Here is a 23776-nt window from a genome sequence, read left to right on the forward strand (position 1 = left end):
CTATGCCGAAAACATAAAATATTCCAGACACACCACAACATGATTGGAACGCAAACAAAGGCAAACACATTTTTCACAAACAAATGTAGTTTTTATTTCAAAAAGCAGCATGTTATGAGCTGAAGCCTTTACACATTCTATCTGAACAACAGGAAAAAGGTTAAAATTCTCCATAATTTAAACATTCATTTCACAAAAATAACATCCATTTATTTATTCTCAAACAGGTAACAAAAAGCTACAAAATGACTGGAGATCTATGCACAGAAATAAAAACATAGAAAAATCAGTGTGGCTGGACTGTACACAGGTGGCTTCCGGATCTGTTCCTCCTCCTCTTCTTCATGCCATCATTGCTTCACCATCAAGTGAACTTGTATGTGTGACTGTCAAGGAATGTGACTTTTTTTCCACAGCACACATCAATGCTTCACATCATCTAATTTTAGGTCCACTCAGCTACAACTACTGCAGCATCTTTACAAAACAAACTGGGATGTGCCACTGCCCTCTAAGATTTGGTCTTCCCTCACTCATTTAAATGGGGTGGACAAAATAACAAACACCTCAGTATAACAACAATTCAACAACAGCACAAACTCAATCCTCCAAAATGATCCTCCAGGTGAATCAACACCTGTGTACAACAGTTTCAACACAAACTGAACAGCACAACTTTCATGAAGAAGGATTTATTACAGGACTGCTGGTTTAGAGTGACTCACTTTGAGCTCAGTGTTCTAAATAAACTGGACACTGAGTGTATCTAGCATGACTAATGACTGTTTTCCAAAGCATTCTGTAGTGTTTTAAATGGCTGAATAGGCTGCTCTTGGCATTGGTTTAAGTGATCATTGCAGGCGACATCATGCGTTTTGCTTTTGAAGTTGCTGTAAATTAGTAATACGCCTGATTTGAGTCTGTACCACATTGCCACGCAACAATATGAACAAGAATAAATAAACTCTTCAGCTCTAGGTGCGTAACAGCCAGTATGAGATAAATAAGTTTTTTCTTAAAAAACTGTGAATCATGCAAAGCTACTCTAGTGAAGTCCCAGAATAAAAATGAAGAGCTGGAAATGAGCATAATAGGTGACCTTTAAACCCCACAGAGCTGGTTTGAGATGAAGTGTAAAGAAGGTGAAAGCAAACTACAAGTGCAAGACATTTGTGGGAACTACTGCAACAGTGTTGGGACAAATTTTCTGAACTATATTTAATTTACAGAATGTCACGAGTGTATTAAGCTGCTGGATTAGTCAAAAATTTAGATTCAATTTAGGATTTAAGATTCCATGATTCCTTTTTTTCAAAAATTATTTATTTGTTATATGCTTTATTTTCAGAAAGTCAGACATTAGCTCATGTAAATTCAAATAATAGCTGGAAAAACTTATGTTTTAAATTCATTTTTTTTGACTGGTAGTGTACATGTAGTTGTGCATATTTAATGACAGCTCAACACAGCATTTCCATCCCACATTATTTTATTTTATGTAATTCTGTTGATGTACAGTTAGGTCCATAAGTATTTGGACAATGACAATTTTCGTAATTTTGTCTCTGTACACCACCACGATGGATGTGAAACAAAACCATCAAGATGTATCTGAAGTGTAAATTTTCAGCTTTAATTCAAGGGGTCTTACAAAAATATCACATTAACCGTTTAGGGATTACAACCATTTTTATACATAGTCCCTCATTTTCAGAGGCTCAAAAGTAATTGGACAATTGACTTACAATCAATTTCATGGCCAGGTGTGGCCTGTTACCTCATTATTTCATGACAAATTAAGCAAATAAAAGGTTTCGAGTTGATTCCAAGCATTGAATTTGCATTTGCTAGCTGTTCAAGGGAACTCTTGATATGCAGTCCAAAGATGTGTCAATGCAAAAGAGGGAGGCCATCGCTAGGCTGAAAAAACAAAACAAACCTATCAGACAGATGGCAAAGACATCAGGAGGGGCAATTTAGAGGGGCAAATTAACAATTTGGTACATTCTTAAAAAGAAGGCATGCGATGGCAAGGTCAGCTACACCAAAAGGCCTGGAAGACCATTAAAGTGGATGATCGCAGAATTCTTTCCTTGGTGAAGAAAAACCCTTCACAACATGCAGGTCAAGAAAACTCTCGAGGAGGCAAGCATATCATTGTCAAAGTTTACAATCAAGAGACGCCTTCATCTATGTAAAGATGGAGGGTTTACCACAAGGTGCAAACCACCGGTAACACTCAAAAACAGAAAGGCAGGATTAGACTTTGCCAGAAAACATCTAAAAAAAAGCCTGTCCAGTTCTGGAACAAGATGCTTTGGACAGATGAAACCTAGATGAAATTGTACCAGAATGATGGGAAGTTAAGAGTAAGAAGAAGCTCGTGATCCAAAGCACATCACATTATCTGTCAAAAAGTGGTGGAGGCAGTGTTATGGCATGGGCATGTATGGCTGCCAGTGGAACTGGGTCACTGTTCTTTATTGATGATGCATTCTGAAGTGTATAGGGCTATACTATCGGCTCAGAATCAGTACAGGTAGATAATGACCCAAAACATACTGCAAAACAACCCAAGAGCTTCTCAAGGTAAAGAAATGGAATGGCCAAGTCAGTCACCTGACCTCAGCCCAAATGAGCATGCCTTTCATTTACTGAGGACAAAGCTGAGGGCAGAAAGACGAACAAACAAGCAACAAACGAAGGTGGCTGCAGTAAAGGACTAGCAAAGCATCTCAAGGGAGGACATTCAGCATTCGGTGATCTCCATGGATTTCAGACTTCATGCAGACTTCATTGAATGCAAAGGATTTTCATTCAAGTATTTAAAATAATCCTTACATTTATAGTTCCCATGAACCACTACCAAATGCAAAGTCAACTCTTTGAATCAACTCCAGACCTTTTATCTTAATTTGTCATGAAATAACAAGGGAACAGGCCACACCCGGCCATGAAACTGATTGTCAGTCAACTGTTCCTATTAATTTTGAGCCAATGAAAATGCCTGTAATTCCTAAACAGGTAATGTAATATTTTTCTTAACCCCCTCGATTTAAAGCTGAAATTATACACTTCAATCACATCTTGACGGCCTTTTTTCAAATCCATTGTGGTGCTCAACAGAGGCAAAACTCCAAAGATTGTGTCACTGTCCAAATATTTATGAAAATAATTGTACGTGTAAGCATATTTAGGTCTAAGTGAAGTATGACACACACACACACACACACACACACACACACACACACACACACACACACACACACAGTTGGAACTATTTTTGTTCTTGAAGCTCTAAACTTCAGCACATTCGATTTGAAATAAAATAATGGTCTGAGCTCTAATTTGAGCAGGTTTACATCAGTATAGAATGAATCATGTGGGGGATATAGCCCTTTAGAAACACATACTGCCCACATTGCGAGGGTTTAACAGTAATTGGACACTTGGCTACTAAATATTTACTGGGCATCTGTGTTGTTTCAACATTAGTTCATGCCCAAAAAAAAAAAAAAAAAAGAAAAAAAGGCATGCCTCAGAGTTGACTGAGAGTTGAGAGTAGCCATTTAGATTGAGGTGGAATTGTCTGTCTATATGAGGAGTGAAGAATCATGAAGCTTAAAAAAAAAAAAAGCTTAAATCTATCAGAGAGATCAAAGGTAGCTGTTTTGTCAAAATCAGCAACTGGATACATCCTAAAAAAGCAGGTGTGCACAGAAAAACTTGAAAACATCAGGCAGACAGGGGAGCATGAGTCTTGTGGATGAGTAGAAAATCATTTGTATTTTGAAGAAAAACCCCTTTATGACTGCACAGCAAGTCAAGAATGCTATCCTTCATGACAAGAACCTCAGAGGATTCACCATAAGATGCAAACCTCTGAAAAACCTCAAAAACAGAAAGGCCCGGCTGTGGTTAAAAAAAAACAAAACACAAAAAGAAACTGGTAGAGTTCTGGAGCAAGGTTCTATGGACTGAAGAAACTTCTGTCAAAATGATGGAAGAGAAAATTGTGGAGAAAAAAAGGAACAGGTCATGACACATGAACATGGTTGTGGTTCTGTTATGGCTTGGGCATATAGGGCTGCCAACTGAACTGGCACTCTGGCATTTACTGAAGATTTCACTGTTGATGGAAGCAACTGGATGAATGCAGAGGTATACAGAAGAATTCTGTGCTCAGATTCAGTCAGATGCATCAAAACTAATTTTCAACATTTCATCATTTAGAAGGACAACGATCCTAAACATACGGCCAAAGCAACCACATAGCTTTTCAGGGTGAAGAGGTGGAATATCCTCGACTGGACAAGTCAATCACCTGATCTCAGTCCGACTGAGCAGCAGTCAACTTGTTGAAGACAAGACTAAAGGCAGAGAGAACCTACAACAAGCAAGAGCTGAAGGAGGCTGCAGTGATCCTCTGGGAGAGCATCGCCAGGGAAGCTGCAAAAAGTCTGCTGATGTCTGTGGGTCAAATACTTCAGCCAATCAATGACTGAAAAGGATTTTCCACTAAATATTAAATATGATTATTTTGTTTGACGTCATGTGTATCTGTCCAATTAATTTTGAATCCCTAAAATTTGGGCACTATGTGTTAAAAGGGCTATACCTCCCACGCAGTTCTTTCTATGTTGATGTAAAGCTACTAATTAAAACTGAAACTTGGCACTTTAACGCAGTGTCCATTTTTTTATTTCAAAATGAATTTGCTAAAGCTAAGAGCCTGAAGAACAGAAACTGTGGAACTGTCCATATACTTGGACTGTATATGAATGTCTATGTACATATATCTTTTATAATAACTGTATTATTTAAAGTGCAGAAAAATCATACATCACTGCAGCTGCTGATTTCACTGTAGTCAATGAAAGTTATTCATTAAGTAGCCCTTCATTCTGAGCTGTCATTGGCTGTAAAGGATATGAGTCATAGTCCAATTTCTGGGTGAGAACTCCTGTCAGGATGAACTCAGCGTTGTGTACATCTGGACAACAGAGACAATAGACAACATCTGAGACACACTACAACACATCATCACAAGTTCTCCTGGAACATCATGGCTTACAGACAGTTCATCAGGTGCTGCTGTTAAGTTTGTACTGTCTATTTAAAGACATCTTGTGGAGTTTTAGACCACCAGGAGTGCTGTGGTAGTGTAGCGTAGTAGTAGCTTTACAAGTGTCTCTGGTTTCACATCATCCCACTGATAGACAGTTGGTGGTGGAAACGTGGTAATGTGTCAAAAAAGGCGCAGAAGACGACTTTGCAGTCTTCTAGTCTTCTAAAATTATTTCTGCTAGTACATCTTGAATGTAAACAATGTAGGATTTAAACCATTAAAACTCAGTTTCTCCCATCTCCACACAGAATCTCTGGAGCTCAGCCAGAGTGACCATCGGGTTCATGGTCACCTCTGTTACCAAGGCACTTCTCCCCCAATTGCTCAGTTTGGTCAGGTGGCTAGCTCTAGGAAGAGTCCTGATTGTTCCAAATTTCTTCAATTGAAGTACTTGGGAGGCCCACTTTGGGAACTTTCAATGCAGCACAAATTTTTCTGTAGCCTTCCCCAGATCTGTGCCTCGTCACAATCCTTTCTCTGAGCTCTGCAGGCAGTTCCTTCGACCTCATGGCTTAGTTTTTGCTCTGATATGCATTATCAGCTGTGAGACCTTATATAGTAAGGTGTGTGCCTTTCCAAATCATGTCCAATCAACTGAATTTACCACAGGGGGACTCCAATCAAGTTGTAGAAACATCTCAAAGATTACCAAGAGAAATAGGAAGCACCTGAGCTAAATTTCAAGTGTCATAGTAAAGGGGCTGAATACTTCTGTCCATGTGATATCTCAGTTTTTCCTTAAAAAAAAAAAAAAATTAATAAATATAAAATATAAATATAAAATAAATATATAAATTTAATAAATACATAAATAATTAAAAAACGCAAACATTTCTCAAATTCTGTTTCTGCTTTGTCATTATGGGGTGCTGAGTGTAGATTGATGAGGGAAAAATTAATTTAAACAATTTTAGCATTAGGCTGCAACATAAAAATTTTTTTTTAAAAATCGAATGGGTCTGAATACTTTCTGAATGCACTGTAAGTACAAATAGTATGTGTACAAATGGTTAATGTTCTATCACTATCAACTATGGATGTCCCCATCAAGTCTTTTGGCCCTCAGAGTTGAAGTCCTTTAATACTGGGTGTCTTTTGATACCATGTCCAATCTGATACCTATATTTACACAATACCAGAAAATATTTAATGTTGAATTAATATATATCTGATATACTGAAGTAAAAGCTGTAGCCCACTGAAGGTGGGGCACCTTGTTTTTCACCAGCTACTCAGGTCCAGAGTCACTCGCTGAATAGAAGTTAATCAGTGACAGCTGATATGACCTGCTGTTTGTCCGTGTTGGCTGAAAAACGAGAAGCTGCTTCCTGAGTGTTTTCTATACTGAGCATTGAAAATGAGAAAGAGCGTTTATGTCAGAGTGAATCCGGGTGTTTTTCCAACCTGGATGGAGCCTCACAGACTTACATTGACAACAAAGTTCAGTAAAGAAACACAGCAGAGGAAATTAAAGAAAGGATCTGCTTTGTTTTATCCAATATCAATCCATTAAAATTTGCCCTAATATCGATCATCTCTATGATCAACTCCTTTATACAATAGCTTTGTAAGAGTTTACAATAGTCAGCACTTGAATAGGAGTAAGACTCCGTGTGTGTGATTATGCGTGTGGGCTTGTTTCACTATATTCATGGAGTCCGAAAACCGGGAGCCCACTATACTTGTGGGGTCTGAGAGCTTTATGGGGACCAAAAAGCTAGAACCCAAAAGTTTAGACGGCTGTTTGAGGGTTAAGATGGTTATAGAGTTCTGTGTGTGTGTGTGTGTGTGTGTATGTGTGTATGTGTATATGTGTATGTGTATGTGTGTTCTTGTGTGGCTATACTTTCATTTATACACTGTACAGAGTGAAGACAGTTTGGGAGCGTGAGGACATTTTGTCTGATCCTCACACATTCAAAGGGCTCTTTGAGGGTTAAGACTTGGTTTTAGTGTTCAGGTTAGAATGTGGTTTAGGTTAGGGTTAGGGTGAGGGGCTAAGAAATGCATTATGTCAATGCCTGTCCTCACAAAGACAGAAGTACAAACGTGTGTGTTTGTGTGTGTATCTTACCAATGTTTTTCAAGAAGTATTCTCTACAGAGATGGAGGTCATTGTCACAGGAAATTAAGATGATTTCTGGAAGGTTCTGCAACACAAGACCACTATATAATTAGAAAATAAAGTCAGACTTGGCTTTAATCAGAGGTATTTTAGTGTGTGCTGATATCAACATATCTAATATCATCAAATTCCCTAACATCATCACCTACAATCGGCTGGAGAGACTTTGGATAAAGATGTATTTTAGGGACTTGTACACCATGTAACAGTTATCATACCAACAATTTTTTTTGCATATTAAAAGCTTTTCTGAGAAGAGTCAGTGATTTTCAGGACATAAACTTAACAGTGGAGAAGTGCATTACAGAATTCCTGGTATGTTTAAGGACCTTGTTCTGTTTGTGCTCCATGATCTTTCTGTAGGAGGGCTGTTTGGCCAGCAGCTTTCCTCCAGCACTCTCCAGGATGGATTTCATGGTGCTGAGGCTGGGGCAGATCCCTGGGGTGAGGTAAAAGTACTTCCCCTACATAACCCATCAAACAAAACAGACGGACAGAGAGAGAGACAGTCACGGAGGGATATGCACAAAATCCATTCATCATAACTGATCATCACAAATGTTCACCACAGCTGTGTGAGATCTTTCCAGTATTTAAACCAGTGGTCTATGTGAATAAGCTCTGTGAAAAATATGGTCTGTTCTTCTGTGAATCATTCTTTCCATCTGGTTAATGATCCAGTTAAAACTGGTCTCATATTGTGAGCGTCTGTGGCTCAGGAGGTAGAGCAGGTCGTCCGCTAACCGGTGGTTCGATCCCCTGCTCCTCTAGTCCGCATGTGGAAGTATCTTTGGGCAAGATACTGAACACCAAAATTGACCCTGATGTATCATCAATGTATGAGTGTGTGCATAGGAAGCGCTATATGAATGCGAGGGCAAATGGGTGAATGTGGCATGAAGTGTAATGCACTTTGAGAGGTCAATAAGACTAGAAAAGCTATTTAAGTGTAGTCCATTTACCATTTACCATATGATGTGGGTGTGAAGCTTGTTGTCTGACCTTGAAGAGTGGTGCACTGTGGGCTCTCTTTAGTGATTCTTCCAGACTGAAGCCAAACAACACCTCAGCCTCTGCATCCCTCAGAGTGTGACTCTGCTCATCTGCAACACGCAGCACACACACACGTTTATTTTTCCAGCAGTGAGGAAACTGGTCTACTGGAAAAAAGTAAATCATTTTCAATTTCTAAAAATTATTTTCAGTAGAATCAAGTTGAACAAAAACAACAAGGAAGAGGGAGACTCAAAAGGAAAAAGGAACACTGAAATCAAGGATTAATTCTTATTATTTTTGGTTTGAAGTTTCAGCCTTGATATGAACACACACACAGACACACACACATACCCACAAACTTCTGGCTCCTCCAGCTCTCCTCCAGCCACTCTGGGCTGACGATGTGTTTGACCACAGACATGGCTGTGAGGAACTTGACAGTTCGAGTCACCTTACTGGCTACCAGGTGAGAAACCTTCAGATTGCTGTCTGCTACTTCACCACCTAAAGCATGTAACCTCTGCAGTGGGAAAAAGAGCCGAGGACAGACATCATCAAACACCGACAACATTTACCAACAGGAGACCACTGTGGAGAAACTAATGATGACTTTTTATATACAGAGTAACATTAGCATTCTGTCTGATGGTCATCAGTATGTTTAAATGAGGTACTCAGATGCTAATGCGGATATAAAAGAGAAGAAAAGACTATGTAATAATCAAAGTATTGTCTGAGTGAGGGATCAGGCTGACTATACCTTTGTGTACTGCTGTACTTGTGCAGGCTCAAAGCCTGTGAACATGACTCGAGGAGTAGACTCTGGAGGAAGCTTCTTACTGGGGGACTGGATCTCCTCCAGTCTGCACACACACAGTTGCACTTTTCATCACAATATTAATCATTACATTGCTAGTCTAGATAGTTGATGTTTGGCCCAACTCTGCTGTGTCTTAGCGACAAACAGCCTGTACACCCACATCTGCAGAACTAACCTGGCCTTCTTGTTTGCAGGCTGGTTGGTGGAGTCCGTGATCTTCTGCTTCTGGAGCAGCTGGAGGCTCTACACACCACACATACATAACAGACACACAATCAGATGAGCCAGCCACACAGAACAAACACTGTATCTTTCAGTTACTGCCTGTTTGCTCTCTCCGTTCTGTGGTGATTTTCAAGTGTAAGCTACATGTGAAATACTACAAAAGCCTTCCATCAAATCTAGTCTCACTGGGCCATTTTTATACACAGACCCTGTACATGTTGGGACAACAATGGAGTGGTCTGTCTTTTATGTTGGAATAATGTGAAAGCAAACAAAGTTTTAAAGCTCTACACTAATCTAATGATTAACATCATTAGAATCAAAGCACGGGGAGGCAGACTTCACCACCATCTATGACTAGAGATAAGTACAGAATTTATTGTTATTTAAAAAGCAATTATATTTCACAAGTTCTGTTACTAAAGGCAACCAAGACAAAAGCAGCTATGTTGCACAGAAACTTCATACGGTTTTGACTATTGAATAATCAAGTTTTTTTTTCTCTCCAATAAACCAGCATAAAGAAAAAATATGTCCAGTGTAAATCCACACGGTTATAAACAAGACTAGGTCAAAACTTAGTATGTGACTGGACAGCCCTTTATCTGTTTGCTTCTCTCCTACTGTTAGTGATCACAGAGTATTTTAATACAGCTGAATGCCCATTAAAGCTGTTCTCATTTACGTTTCTCTTTTTCTGTTGTCAGCCAGAACATGTATGAAATAGTGACTGAAATGCAGCTCATTAAGATTACATGTTAAGTAGCAGTCACTTGCAAGCTATTTTCAAAACTGACAAAATTTCCATACACATAAATTAAAGACGATGGCTGTGCGGTGATTTCAGCTATATTTACTTGTAAAATGATCACTCAGAGAGAAAGTTAGCAGTCCACCCGTGCATGGGTATCTATGAAAATGGGGGTTTTCCTCATTCATTCTTAAAAAAAAATCTCTGTCCACATGAAAACGCAAAAACACACTGTCAGGCTCAGGAGTTTAGGAAAGGTGTATTTCCTCTGACCTAAAACAGTTTGCATTAGACAAAAGGCCAAAATGCATAGAAAATGCTATGTTTTAAGAAATACTCGTGTACGTGTGGAGTAGGCCTACATACAACAGAATCAGCTGAGTAATGACTGAGCTGAAGCACACTGTGGCATTCATGTCATGAAAGAGCAATTCAACAAACTCACAGCCAAAGCTTCAGGGGATACTTTGATCGACGTTCTCCAAGCAGCTACGCAGAAACAGACAACAAAGTCAGGACAATTTCATTTTGTCTCTCGCTCTCACACACACACACAACATTTTTTGTTATTCATATTATATATACGTATGAACCAATTTGTGGTTCTTTTCTTGGCTCATTTTTAAGAAGGGACACTGCCTTTTATTTGGGGATGTATATCTATAGAGCCTTTTGATTACTCCTGTCTTTTACGAAGACATGTATACATACAGTACTTTGCAAAAGTTTTACGACTTTTACGTGTTTACATTCTTACCCATCACACAATACCGTCAAAGAGGCATCTGATTGGTTCCAAATTCATTGTGCAGCAGGGAAACGAGCCCAAACATACAGTCAGAGTCATAAAGAACTATCTTCAATTCAATTCAATGTTATTTATATAGCGCCAAATCATAACAGAGGTTATCTCAGGGCACTTTTCATATAAAGCAGGTCTAGACCGAACTCTGTATAGTTATATTTACAGAGACCCACCATTCCCCCATGAGCAAGCAAATCTTCAGAGACAAAACAAAGATGGAATCCTGCAACAGATGGTCTGGCCCAATCTGTTGCATTGTCTTCTGTTGTTTACATGAAGAGACAGAAGACACTGAGACAGCCTAAATCCACAGAAGAACTGTGGCAAGTTCTCCAAGATGCCTGGAACAACTTACCTGCCATGTACCTTGAAAAACAGTGCACTATTGTATCAAGCAAAATTGGTGCTGTTTTAAAGGCAAAGGGTGGTCAAACCAAATACTGATATGATTCAGGTTTTTTTCTCTCTACTGCACTTTGGATGAAGTTCATTAATAATAAAAAAGAAAAACATTCATGGCTTTATTTTTGAAAGCTACCTCACTTTACTTTGACTGCCTAAAAATTTTGCACAGTACTGCATGATCACACCATTTAAAGCCATTCAACACTTTTTCCCTTGGATAGCGCACACACACTCCACCAAGAAAAACCCCCACAGAGGAGTGTGTGTATTAACTGCTTGGCTCACTTTGTGATATCCTAGATATTTTCTCTCTTTCTTTGACCTTGTTTATCCAATCACTGTTTGCCAATTGTCCCATTTTAATAAACACAATGTCCAACATAGCGTAATTGTCTGTTTTCATGATAGTATGTCAACTGTACATACCAAGCAGGTTCTGGACCAGCTGTGGGTTAGGCACCAGTGGTTCAGGGTGTGTGTAGATGGAGTATCTGCTGTGCTGAATCTGTCTCAGCGCTTCAAAGTTGCCCAGCAGTATATCACACAACCACTGGGCATTCACACAAGGGATCTTCCACTCCTTGGCCTTTTCATATTTAAGCCCACTAGGCCTGAAGAGAGATTAGCAAGAAAACCACGTCACCAACACTTTGCCTGCACAAGCCAGTATGGCTCGGTGGCAGAGAACATTCAAAACCGATGCTGCAAATCCTAATATTAATACACAACACATAGATTTACAACTGCTACATCACTGTATGTGACACAGAGACACTCTATGTAACAAGTGTAAACTGGTTCTTGTGGGGTTTGAAACATCTTAGCTGCCTGGTGTTAAAGTGTAGACTGAGTCTGACTGTATTCCTGACAGCACACTTTCAAATCTGTGTATTTCAGTAATGTTTGTATCCAGTCGACCATTTTAGTTTGTTTTCTATATAGCCTCATTTACCCTTAAATTTCCAAAAAATAAGAGTCAATATTATAACCACCTTCTGCTTTAATCCTTACCGCAGGTTGATACTGTATTGCAAATTATGAATTTCACTGAGTACTACATTTCATGGAGTATTCAACAGATGTACATTTAATCACAACAGAAAGACCCTGGTATTTCCCCTTTGCTACATAAGTGCTACAAATGAAAAATTCCTAGCAACACTCATTGAACCCCTCGCCAATCTTACTCTTTACAGATTAGGACTGTATTACTGCGACACAGATATCCGGTGTATCTGGCACCAGCTAGGTAGGCCATCAACTTTAGGTCATCTCTGTCAGCATCCACAAAACCCGTCACTGATATAATCTGAGAAGAAATACAGCAAGGGAGAAAAGGTACAGAGATGACAGAAAGATATCAGAATCACCATTTTCAAAGAGTAAGAGTAGTATAAGAGTAATATATTCTTAGTGGGTGTTGGGCTTCTGCAAGGCAGTGTCACTGATTCTCTTAGTGATTTTCATGGACAGAATCTCAGAGTGGGGGACTTAAGTGTGTTCATTTTGGTGACATTGGGCCTGCACTGCTGGTTGTCAGTGATGTAGTTCTGATGGCTACATCAGCCTGGGAGATCCAGCTTACACTGAAGTAGCACTAGCTAAAATACAAAAGACTGCCACTGTTGTCACACAGGAAGGAACTTAAGTTTGCAAAAAAAAAAGAAACAAAAAAAAAAAAAAAAAAGACATTTTACTGATATTTAAACGGAAACGTAATTTTTTACAGTCAGCACCTTCATCAAGTAAACCAACAAAACTCAGGCTGGTAACAAACTTAACTGCGTGAACAAAAGGACCACTTGTTTGTGGCAGTTGGACCTACGTGCTGAGAGCAGGGTTTGGCTCCAGGAGGGAAGGCGAAGGGCAGATGTAATGTCCGATGAGGAGGAACCATCCTCTTCCTCTTCAGTACAGTGTTTAGCCAGTGGGCTGTTACACAGCGCTTCCCCTCTCTGAGTGCCTGGCAGAGAGAACATCACACATATCAACAACAGTGACAAAGTTTACACGTTTTTGGTAAAACTAAACCAAACCATGGAGCAGAATAGCTTGACATTAATTATGCTGGTCAGTTAACTGCTTCTCCTAAAACTGTGAATTCAGCTTTCAGACACTCAGTCAATCCCTTCTCCTGTCAACATGTTTACTTTTTGACCTCTTTATCTTCTATAATTTCTCCATCTGTTCAATGAGGCCTGCTTTCTGTGAGTCTGCATTGTTTATACATAGATATAAAATATATACAGGCGCACACCATGTCTTAGAGTGGTAGAGTACTTACTACAGTAGTGTATGTTCTGACAGCACACATCCTTACCTGTACATACATGTTGCTGACTTGGCTCTCACACAGCAGGTGTGTGCAGCGGCTGGTCAGGGTGGGGTCAACAGCACCTCCACACGCCTGGATCACCTGAGGGAGGAGTTCAGTAAAGATAAACTAATCCACAACATATGTTACCTTACTGTCTTTTTAGACATTTCATTTTAACCAGGCAGCTCTAAAGGGAGGCTATCATCTTCCTGCTTTTTCTGTGTGACTGAGTGACTGTCTTACCCTCTTCCATGTGGCCAGGAGTTGTTTGTCAGCCATCTGTTCTGGGTAGTCAGCAATAGCAAACACACAGCCTAGCAGGAAGCCATCCTGTGGAACTTAAATTTAGAATAGAAGAATAGAAGTTACACAATGAATCTGCAGGTCCAAGAGAACCAACCAAAGCAGAATCTAAAAAATCACACCGTGTAACAAAAGGGTTTTTTTAAATTATCAAATGGGGTCTATGACTGAGGAAGGACTCCACATTTAGGCAGTTAAATTTAAAGATGCATCTTTTTATCTCTATTTCAGCACCACGTGAAATAGAAAAGCATTTTTCTCACCAAGTATAAGAGCTTTTCAGAAGTGGTCACCATTGTGGATCCGCCTTTTGCCAAAAGATGACATAACCTGCTACGGGTCTATGTGGCAGGGCAGTAAACTAAACACTACCATAGCTATGTGATCATTCTTTTTAAATGTCAGTATTTCCAATCACACAGCTGTTGTCGGTAGCCTGGATTTACTCAAGTCAAAATGGTGTTCTAAAAATTACACAACTCAGTATGGATGTAGTACAAATCATCATTTTACTTTCATATAGGAGACATACGACAAGGTTCTAATAAACTTATCAAATATCAACATCAAATATTTAATAGGTAAAAGCTAATTTGTAGTTTCATCTTTCTCCTTCTGTCCATAGGCATGTTCACCAATCCCCCTTGCTTTGACACACATGTTTGCTTTTAAGTTACCCCTCTCTCCCTGTCTATCTTTTTGAGGATAAAGACAAGCAAGAAACAGATCCTAAACTTGGTGTCTGGAATTCTACAGGGCTTTTGTGTTTCACCAAAAATGTGACACCAGTTCCGAATGTAAATACCAATGTAGTAATTGTGGTCAGAACATAATACAGTGGTCAGTATAGAACACAGTACGGCCTGCAGTGACCATTATCACCCTGCACGCTAAGTCTGGTTGTACTCACTTTCTTGTCCGGGCTCATGTCCAAACAGCTGGGAGATGTGAGAAGGCTGCTGGAGCTGAGGCTGCAGCGTCGTCTGCTGCTGCAGGGCCTGCTGGTTCTGATGCTGCAGCGCCTGCTGCTGCTGATTTTGCAGGTGCTGTTGCTGTATCTGCTGCATGTGTTGCTGTTGTAGGAAATGCTGCTGCTGCTGCTGCTGCTGCTGCTGCTGCTGCTGCTGCTGCAGCAGCTGCTGTTGATTCTGCTGTTGATTCTGCTGTTGATTCTGCTGTTGCTGTAACATCTGCATACGTTGCTGCTGTTGGAACTGTTGGAGCTGTTGCTGCAGAGCTTGTTGCTGCTGCAGCTGCTGTAAACCAGGCCGTAGGAGCTGCTGGGGCCGCAGCTGCTGGGAGAACACATGCTGCTGCTGCTGCTGCTGCTGCTGCTGCTGCTGCTGCTGCTGCTGCTGCTGCTGCTGCTGCTGCTGCTGCGAAAACATCTGTTGGTGCATTTGCTGCTGTTGTTGCAGAAACTGTTGCTGCTGTTGGGGTAACTGTGGGAACCCTTGTTGTAGTGCAACCTGTGACTGCTGTTGATGTTGGTGATGTAGCTGCATCATCTGATGCTGCTGCTGCTGCTGCTGCTGCTGCTGCTGCTGCTGCTGCTGCTGCTGCAGATGCATCATGGGATGCTGCGGTTGCTGTGGCAACTGCTGATGCTGTTGCTGGGCAGCCTGGTGTGACTGTTGCTGTTGCAGTAACTGTTGTTGCTGCTCTGCTGTGAGGGGTTGGCCAGCCAGTTTGGCCTGACTGAACAGAAGAGGGTTGGTACTGTTGGGGGTTGGAGTATGGCTCTGATTGGGCTGCTGCTCCAGTGGCTTTGTTTGATTGGCTGTCAGATTCTGGATGATCTGCAACAGAGGAAGGCAAAGAAAAATAAGTTAAATATAAGAGAAAACACTGAAATACAGTACATGATATGAGTAATTTCATGCTGGTGTCATCACTAGTCCATATTCAGTAATATTATGATGAAATTAGTTATGAAATTTGGCGGTGCTCTTGTTGCCTCAGTGCGTGCAGATGGGGAAACCTGAGGCGGAGCACAGCTGTTCCAAATATGTAGGGAGAACCACTGGGTCTTACATGTGCTACGTTGGCAGGTCGATTGGCTGGCTGTATGTCAGAGTTGTTAGTAATGTTGCGGAGGGTTCTAGCAGCTGGACTCCATCCGGGGATGCCCTCTGGAACTGATACACCTAAAAAGCAGAAAGAGGTGAAACCTTCATCAGCAGAATACTGGGTTAGAAACAAGTAACACTTGTCAGCTTGATATTGTGAAACTATTAACAGTAAACAACAGTCATTGATTTTCAAATGTAAGATTTAGCACATATAAAAATAAAAAACATATTGAAAAGATGTGCCATCTTTTGTAAAGAATCTCAACCTGCAGAGTACCTTTGTGTTGCTAACCTCAGTGTGGACATTTGGTAAGGCATTGTGTAAATTTAATCCAATTGAACCATCCTGACAAAAGCATAAAAGCAAAACCATAGAGGGTGAAGTGAAAAATTACATTTATTATTATCTTTGCTGACTAATGTAATCAGCAGGAGTATTAATCAAGACAGTCCCTCAGTGTTAAAGGGAACAAAATTATTGTATTACAACTTTTAACATATCAAATTATGTCCAACTAACAGCAATGATCAACTTTTTTAGAAACAACACATTATCTGAATCTTTCCACCTCATAGTCCCTGTTACACAGTGTGAGTTTGGGCTGGCTTCTATTTGGTTGTAAACCTAAACAGTGCTCCTAGGTCTCACTGTGAGACATGTCCACTTACGGTCCATGTAGTGTTTTGGAGACCAAAAACAGCATGCATCAAATTAGGACCAGACTTTCACAGAGAGATTACTGCTTCCACCCACTTGTACAAAACAGCAAATCAGAATATGACATAAAATGACACAGAACATGGCCAACATGACAGTGATAGCACCACTTTGGATTAAGTTTATTCGAAAACTAGCAAATGGGTGTGGATTCAGATAGTTCAGATGGATGAAATTTCCATTGCAGCGTGACAACTCAGCAGACATTCATCAAAACTGAGATCATAGACTGACACAGATTGAGACCAAGAGAACCTGTGACCGCACAGAATGTAGGTCTTGACATACTGACCCTGCTGTGTGCTGTGACTGATGGCAGCAGCAGCTGAGCGAGCCTCTGCAGGCATGGCTCCTCCACTACCAGGTACAGGAGGCACAGTGGCACACAGGTTGATCAGCCCCCCGCCTGTAGTTGAAACTGGATCTTTGTTGCCAGGCGGCCCGCCCCGCCGTCTGGCTGTGCCGGTCAGAATAGGGGGTTTCGGTGTAACGACTTCAGCCGGTGTCCAGTTGAGGTTGGTGCCCTCCTTCTCTGTGGAGGAGTCATCGTCAGAGTCGTCGAACATGCGCTCGCTGCGGCGCTCAGGTTTGCGGGGGGATGTCGGAGAGACAGAATTCAGTTTTTTAGGTCCTGGTCGTCTGCGGGGGCTGGACTCCTCGCCAGACGAGCCACCGCTGGACAGCTGCGATCGTCGGGGGCTGTAGCTTCCATCTGAATGGGAGTGCTGGTCATATGACTCCGGTTCACTCTCGTCCTCTTCCTCAGGCTCCACATACGTGAGCCTGGGGTGATAGAGCGCCTCATCCTTCCTGCTTTTGTCTGTAAAAAAGGGTACGAGTCACAGTTGTTTTGTATCCATTGACTGATTTGTGTGATTAGAGTGATGATTTTTTGTTTGAAAAATATTTACATATATATTGTTGTTTTCCCTTTGCTTATTAGTGCACCCTTAAAGGATTTTGGGTTATACCTTTACATTTGTTCATTAGGAAGAAATGCCATATTTCAGTTGGTATGCCAGCTGCAGGCTAAAGTTTTTACTTCTTTGACAATTTCTATTTGCTTCAATACATAGATCGGATACAGAAATGCTGACAGAATGACAAGAACAATTGATTACGTACATATTCATGTAACTTCTGAGAGCCATCACTTCCTGGCTTCAGGTTTGAGTCATGCTTAAGTAGAATGTGTGCCAAATCCATCACAGTTTATTTGTTAAACTTACTTCCACCCAGTAACAGGTGTCACAAATGGCAGCTCTGACTGGTGACTGTATATTAAGCTACATTTTCATACTCTAGAGTAAGAAATATTTCATCATGTCATTTACAAATTTCAAACACACAATAGCTTACAGACAGCCTAATATATTGAATAAAGTGTGGTTAGATGTTGCTTCGGGAAACTGAAGAGCATTCATAGAAAGCATCTAAGAAAAAACTCTTAACCTGAGGTAGAATAACAACAAATAGCACCCTGCTTGAACGAATTTTATTCATCCTGTCAAAAATACAGGTAATGTGTCACTACCCAGAGCAATGAGTGAACAAAAGAACACAGAAACCTAGTCACAGTAAATTAACCAGTATTAGCGTCTATCTCCTCCACCATACACACGGCATTAAATTAAAATATTTTAACCAAAAATAGAATTACCACGTCGCGGTTGTATGCCTCCTCCAACCAGCCAAGTTGCAGTTTACATCCATATCTGTCCAGACTCATAATATATGTATGGAAGACTTAGAAGAAATTTACTAAAAGATATTAAATGTAGTTTATCATAATTAGCATATGAATTCTTAAGTTACGGCCAAAAACGTGTTTTGTGAGCTCACAGTGACCTTGACCTTTGACTTTTGACCACCAAAATCTAATCAATTCATCCTTGAGTCCAAGTGGATGTTTGTACCAAATTTGAAGAAATTCCCTCAGGGTGTTCCTGAGATTTTACGTTCAAGAGAATGGGACAGAGGGATGGACAGACAAAAACATAATGCCTCCAGCCATGGTTGAGTGTGGAGGCATAATAAGTTCAAACTATTTATTGTTTATTCAAATACTTATCATTTTTCGGTCAACTGATGAATACATTAGTTGACTGATATTTTTAAATGCTGCAGAGCTACATTGATTAGTCAATTAATCAATTAGTCGAGACGAAATTAATCGGCGACAATTTTAATAAATGATAAATGGTTTCTGTCATTTCTCAAGCAAAAGTGCCAAATATTCTCTGGTTGCTGCTTTTTCAGTGTGAAGATTTGATGCTTTTCTTTGACATACAGTACATGATTGTAAACTGCTTATAATTAAGGTCTGGACTCACTGACGACTAAAACAAGCAATCTGAATATGACGCCCTGTAAAAGGAATTTTTTTATACTATCTTCTGAATTCAACAGACCAGGCAATTCATCAATTAATTTTAGGTAGTAATCGGCAGATTAATCGATAATGAAAATAATCATTAGTCGCAGCTCATACTATAGAAAAATAGCTAATACTATCTACTATAGAAACACATCCTCAAAACTCAGTAAGCACATCATATAATCAAATCTGAATAGAAACTATATCTGAAAAAGACAAAAGAAATATGCAAGCTAAAAGGTAAATGAATGCATAAACACATCAAAGTGAGAGCACTAACATTACCTTTAACAGAATCTGTTATCCAGTCCGGGGTGACGATCTTGATGCCAGGGTGTTTCAGGGCACACTCAAACTTGGCCTTGAGAGAAAAACAACACAATGTATAATCAGATATACCAATTAAGATCAAGATGAAACCTTTAATTTACTTTTGTTGCGCAGACGCATCTATGGCAGCTGTTTTTACAACACGAGTTTGTGTAAAGTTAACATGAGATCACCACTGATGGTGAAGACCAATAATTCTGACAGAAAGTCTACTGAAATAGTGCAGATTACACACAGATCACGCACTTACCCCCTTTGGTTCCTTCACCACTAAGTGGGTGACCTTCTTGTTGAGGTTAAGCTGACATTCTCCTCCATAAAAGGTAATGTAAGCCCACAATGTGTTGAGATCATTTGGAAGCTGTGTACAAACCCACACGCATGCACACGCACGCGCGCACACGCACACGCACACACAGATTTTAATATGCTGGACTAGTTAAGTCTTTCAAAAGAAAAAAATTATGATGTTCTCCCATGTATCTCTTAAAATCCCACGATATATACATGTAGAAATCTTGAAAATACTAAAATTGATTTCTAGAACACAAACACACAAACGCAAACACACACACTTACCCTGGGAAGACAAGCCGTCACACCGAAGAATATCTGTCCTGATTCTGGGGAGAATCCAGTAACTCTGTGGTGTTCAGGGTTATGAAAAAACGCAGCAAAAGGTAATGCCATTCTTATTGTGGCATTTTGATGAATTCCAGATATTCTATAATGCGTTGGGCCAATGAATCCCCTTGAAAACCTTTTGTTTTTAATTTATGCAATGGGAAACGTTAATATTCTGTAGTTATTACAACTTCCACTGTTTTCTTCACACTGATTTGAGGTATATTAGACTTGATTGTGGAAGGATACGGTAACAGGTCTCCACATCGGACAGAGAGGATCACCCAGGATGGCTGGAAAACATGAAGGGAGTGTTACGTTAATTCTTCGTCTCAGTTACGCTAGTTCAAAGGGGCTCTCATTCACTGTTACTGCTTGACTGAGATTGAGAATGAACATTAAGAAAATTAACAAAGTCATCATCTCCCAGAAGCTGTGTATAACCACATTAGCACATGTTCTGTTGGGAAATATGCTTATTTGTTATCCTCCTGTTTTCAGCTGCATATTCACCATACAGACATAACAGCGGCAGGAAAAGAAACGGCAAAAAAAAAAAAAAAAAAAAAATCCTTTCCTGAAAACCCATCCACCATATCAAATGAAACATATGGCAGTAGGACACAGTTTTTAAACAAGCTAAGCTTACAAGTTTTATGATGCTCGTGATGCCAAATAGTCCTGAATTCAAAAAAGGAAATAATAAAAAGGAATATATTGTTTCAGAGAAACCTATTTAATTATAGAGGGACACATTTTAAAAAAATGACACAAAGCCTAACATTAGTTAAATGTGAGCATACTGTGGCACTTACCTTGACAACAGGCAGGTCAAAAACCTCTCTGGACTCGCCCACCTCGGGATTGTCCCCATCCTCTGCAATGATGTGAGTGGCCAGAGCATTGTAGGACACCTCCTTCCCTTTTCCTGCTTTCAGCAGCTGCACCACCTGGAGCATCAGCAAACGATTCAGTCAAACTCTACCTCAGTCCAGAGTGGCTTAAACAGCAACACTGACACTCGTCACAAATTAAACACTGGCTAAAGATCTTATAATAGAAAGTTAAGAGATAGTAAGCAAACACAAACATTCTCAAAAATACTTTTTTAAGCACTTCTAGGAGGTACCTTGATAGCTGTTAACACCTGTAACATTCAAGTTATATGAGATAAAGCAACTGCATGCTTCATAGTAATTATTTGAAGTAAATAAGTCACGAGGTGTTGGAAAGTGTAGGATAATTGCATCAGCCTTTAAAATGAGATTACAGCCAGAGTAAACAGGGTTTCCCTCTGAAAGTGAGTTTGAGTAGCTGATAGTTACTGATGTTTCAAAGTTCTGCATCAGACAGTAAAGCAGAGCCTAATTAGCTGTGAGCCTAACTTCAAGCTAACTCCAACACTTGACCAGCAAAGCTACTTATTTTCTCCTGAGTTGTTCCAGTACTGCTTACTGAAGACCAGATTTTGTTAGCAATGGCCTCATTTGTCCCTGGCTTCCATAAAGGCCCATGTATGGTGCCTCTGCAAAGACACAGACGAACAGAAAGATAAAGCACCATCTTATCCCCTCAGTGTTTATACCGAAAGGCAAAAAGACTTCATACTGCTGCAGAAAAATGAATGGCAGTGCGAGTGGTTTTCACCGTCATGGGTGCTAGACTAAAAGAGGATTTGTGCATATTTTACACAACCAGAACATATGATCTACTAACATCTGGAACTAAGCTCAGTAAGTTGACATCTCTAATGAAAAGGACTACACTGTTTGTTTTCATGTTCTCCTTGCTCTTGATCGGTAACCTGACCAGCTGAGGTATCACCTGACAACGATGTTGTGTCTCACCTATTGTTAAAGTAATAATAGCCAATGACTGAACGGCTACATGCTTCTCTGCATGAAACAAACAGAAAAAAGCTCCAACCGGGACTTGGAGACACTATTTGGCAGGAAGTATAGCTCTGTGCCACAGAAGACTGAAACAGCGGTCACACCTGCGCAGTACGGAGCGCACTATTCAGCAGGATGCTGCCAGTGACAGGTTGCAGCAGACTGAGTGTGTCGATCGGATAGATATATTTTTATGTTTTGCCGCGCGTAACATTAGCGCAGGAACAATGACAGCGGTGAGACAGTTTAGCGCTCAGGGTTTACAAAAACCGAGCTAATAAACGCCAGCTTTAGCGATAGCTTAGCGAGATAAACCGCGATCTCTGAACTAGCAACTAAACATCTGTGCTAATGCTAAAATGCAGTGCTAAGTAGCCTCTGTACAAAGTAATCACAGTCCACGAGTATCACAAGAACAAAACTGTACAAGACATAACACAGCGACCGCCACTACATCTTAGTGGCAGCTCACTGTTTCTGATCTAGCATGTCAGCCACTTAGCTAGCCAGTTAGCTTCTCCTGCAGCATGTCATTCACAGTGAAATGTGTTAGCTAGTTAGCATGCTATATACTTAGCTAAGAGGAGCTAACATCGAGAGGCTCACCATTTGGTCAATGTCCCCCACAACGTAGAATTTGACATCTTTGAAAAGTTCGTGGGACATCGCATTTTCCTCTTTAGACATGACTGTCCATGAACGTACGAGGATTCAGTCATTAAAACGCAGTCCGAGACTGAAAAAGTGAAGCCTCGATGCTACTGCCGCTGCTCCGGAGCGAACAGTACACTTTGCAGCGCCAAACCGCTGAGCGCGCCTCGGACTACAGCATTCTCAAATACTGCGGGGGGGTCTGTCTGTCTGCTACTATTATCGATTCCTTTACTTTGCTTTTGCTAACTCTCTAAAGCATTGTATCGTCTAATGTGGCTCTGTATAAAGATTACTTAATCCAGAATACTACTACAAAGATTTCGAGGGACGGTAACGGATAAATCATTTTTTTAAGGAACATGTAATCCCCTGGGATATGAAAGTTGATGTTTTCGTCTAAACGTGTTACACAGATTATCTCGTCCAGGCGATGAAGAGAGGACATTTGATTATTTTATTCTTTCATTATTTCATCATTTTATTATTTAATTATTTCACTATTTTATTTTTTCATTATATCAAAAAGGAACTGCACAGTACAACATGTTTTTTGAGCTGTAAACTAAATTTCATTGGTTGAAAAGGGCTCAACACGCCATTTACTGTTTTAAATCATCCTGAACCTGGCAAGACAAATACTGCTCTACATGGTGTTTTTCTATTGTCATTATTTCATTATTTCATTATGTAACAGGTTCATTATGTCAGTATTTCGTTATGTCATTGTTTCATTTCATTGTTTCATTGTTTCACCATTTTATTATTTAATACTTTCATTATTTCATTACTTAATTATTTTATTATTTAATAGTTTCATTATTTCATTTTTTCGTGGTTTTATTATTTCATTGTTTCATATTTCATTATTGCATTGTTTCTGTGGGTGCGTGTTTCAAACAAGACCTGGAAGGGTCTTGCATGTTTGCTTTGTTGGAGCTACCTGGTGGCTGTTAATAGTACCGCAGCCTACAATAAAGACAGGAAGCTGTATTTGTTACAGTTTTTACAAAAAAGAACTATTCAAGAAAAACCTCTGAAGGGGAATCCTGGTTCTTGTGGAGTTATTTGAGTAGATGTTTAAGCTGACTGTGTAGTTATGCACAGGGACCTCTATTGACGCCAGTACAGTAGAAAGACATCAACACAACATGTTGTACACGTTGGAGAACATCCACGTGGAACATCACATATCCCAATGCAAACAGCCATCAATCCACGAGAGCCAGAATAGTTT

General features: G+C 40.1%; 1 protein-coding gene across 2 annotated transcripts; it reads right to left on the minus strand.

Annotated features, from left to right (window-relative positions):
• Positions 1 to 69: 69 nt before the first annotated feature.
• Positions 70 to 22728, minus strand: paxip1 (PAX interacting (with transcription-activation domain) protein 1). 2 transcript variants are annotated; one of them, XM_040144050.1, is made up of 24 exons: positions 22495 to 22728; positions 20812 to 20946; positions 20246 to 20289; positions 19952 to 20015; positions 19623 to 19733; positions 19328 to 19403; positions 16958 to 17485; positions 15910 to 16022; positions 15439 to 15674; positions 14786 to 15405; positions 13816 to 13910; positions 13576 to 13671; positions 13081 to 13218; positions 12443 to 12564; positions 11682 to 11866; positions 10491 to 10534; positions 9245 to 9312; positions 9010 to 9112; positions 8601 to 8769; positions 8256 to 8356; positions 7583 to 7717; positions 7203 to 7278; positions 4933 to 4993; positions 70 to 380 (listed from the first exon to the last, which is right to left on the minus strand). In XM_040144050.1, exons 1-24 carry the CDS (start codon positions 22573 to 22575, stop codon positions 365 to 367), a joined length of 3417 nt encoding a protein of 1138 aa, XP_039999984.1. In that variant the 5' UTR covers positions 22576 to 22728; the 3' UTR covers positions 70 to 364. The 2 variants fall into 2 exon arrangements, with proteins under 2 accessions (XP_039999984.1, XP_039999983.1); XM_040144049.1 differs by having other exon boundaries at positions 14786 to 15674.
• Between the last annotated feature and the right edge of the window lie 1048 nt (positions 22729 to 23776).

Source organism: Xiphias gladius, chromosome 14 (genome assembly GCF_016859285.1).
Source record: "Xiphias gladius isolate SHS-SW01 ecotype Sanya breed wild chromosome 14, ASM1685928v1, whole genome shotgun sequence".
Taxonomy (NCBI): domain Eukaryota; kingdom Metazoa; phylum Chordata; class Actinopteri; order Istiophoriformes; family Xiphiidae; genus Xiphias; species Xiphias gladius.

What these genes read in the sequence shown, in the direction of transcription:
- paxip1 (XM_040144049.1), bottom strand. Translation starts at nt 22,575, where the DNA reads ATGTCTAAAGAGGAAAATGCGATGTCCCACGAACTTTTCAAAGATGTC. An exon ending in GACCTGCCAACGTAGCACAT is followed by an intron (nt 15,675 to 15,909) that starts GTAAGACCCAGT and finishes CCTCTGTTGCAG; the next exon opens with ATCATCCAGAATCTGACAGC. An exon ending in TGGAGCACAAACAGAACAAG is followed by an intron (nt 7,279 to 7,582) that starts GTCCTTAAACAT and finishes CTTGTGTTGCAG; the next exon opens with AACCTTCCAGAAATCATCTT.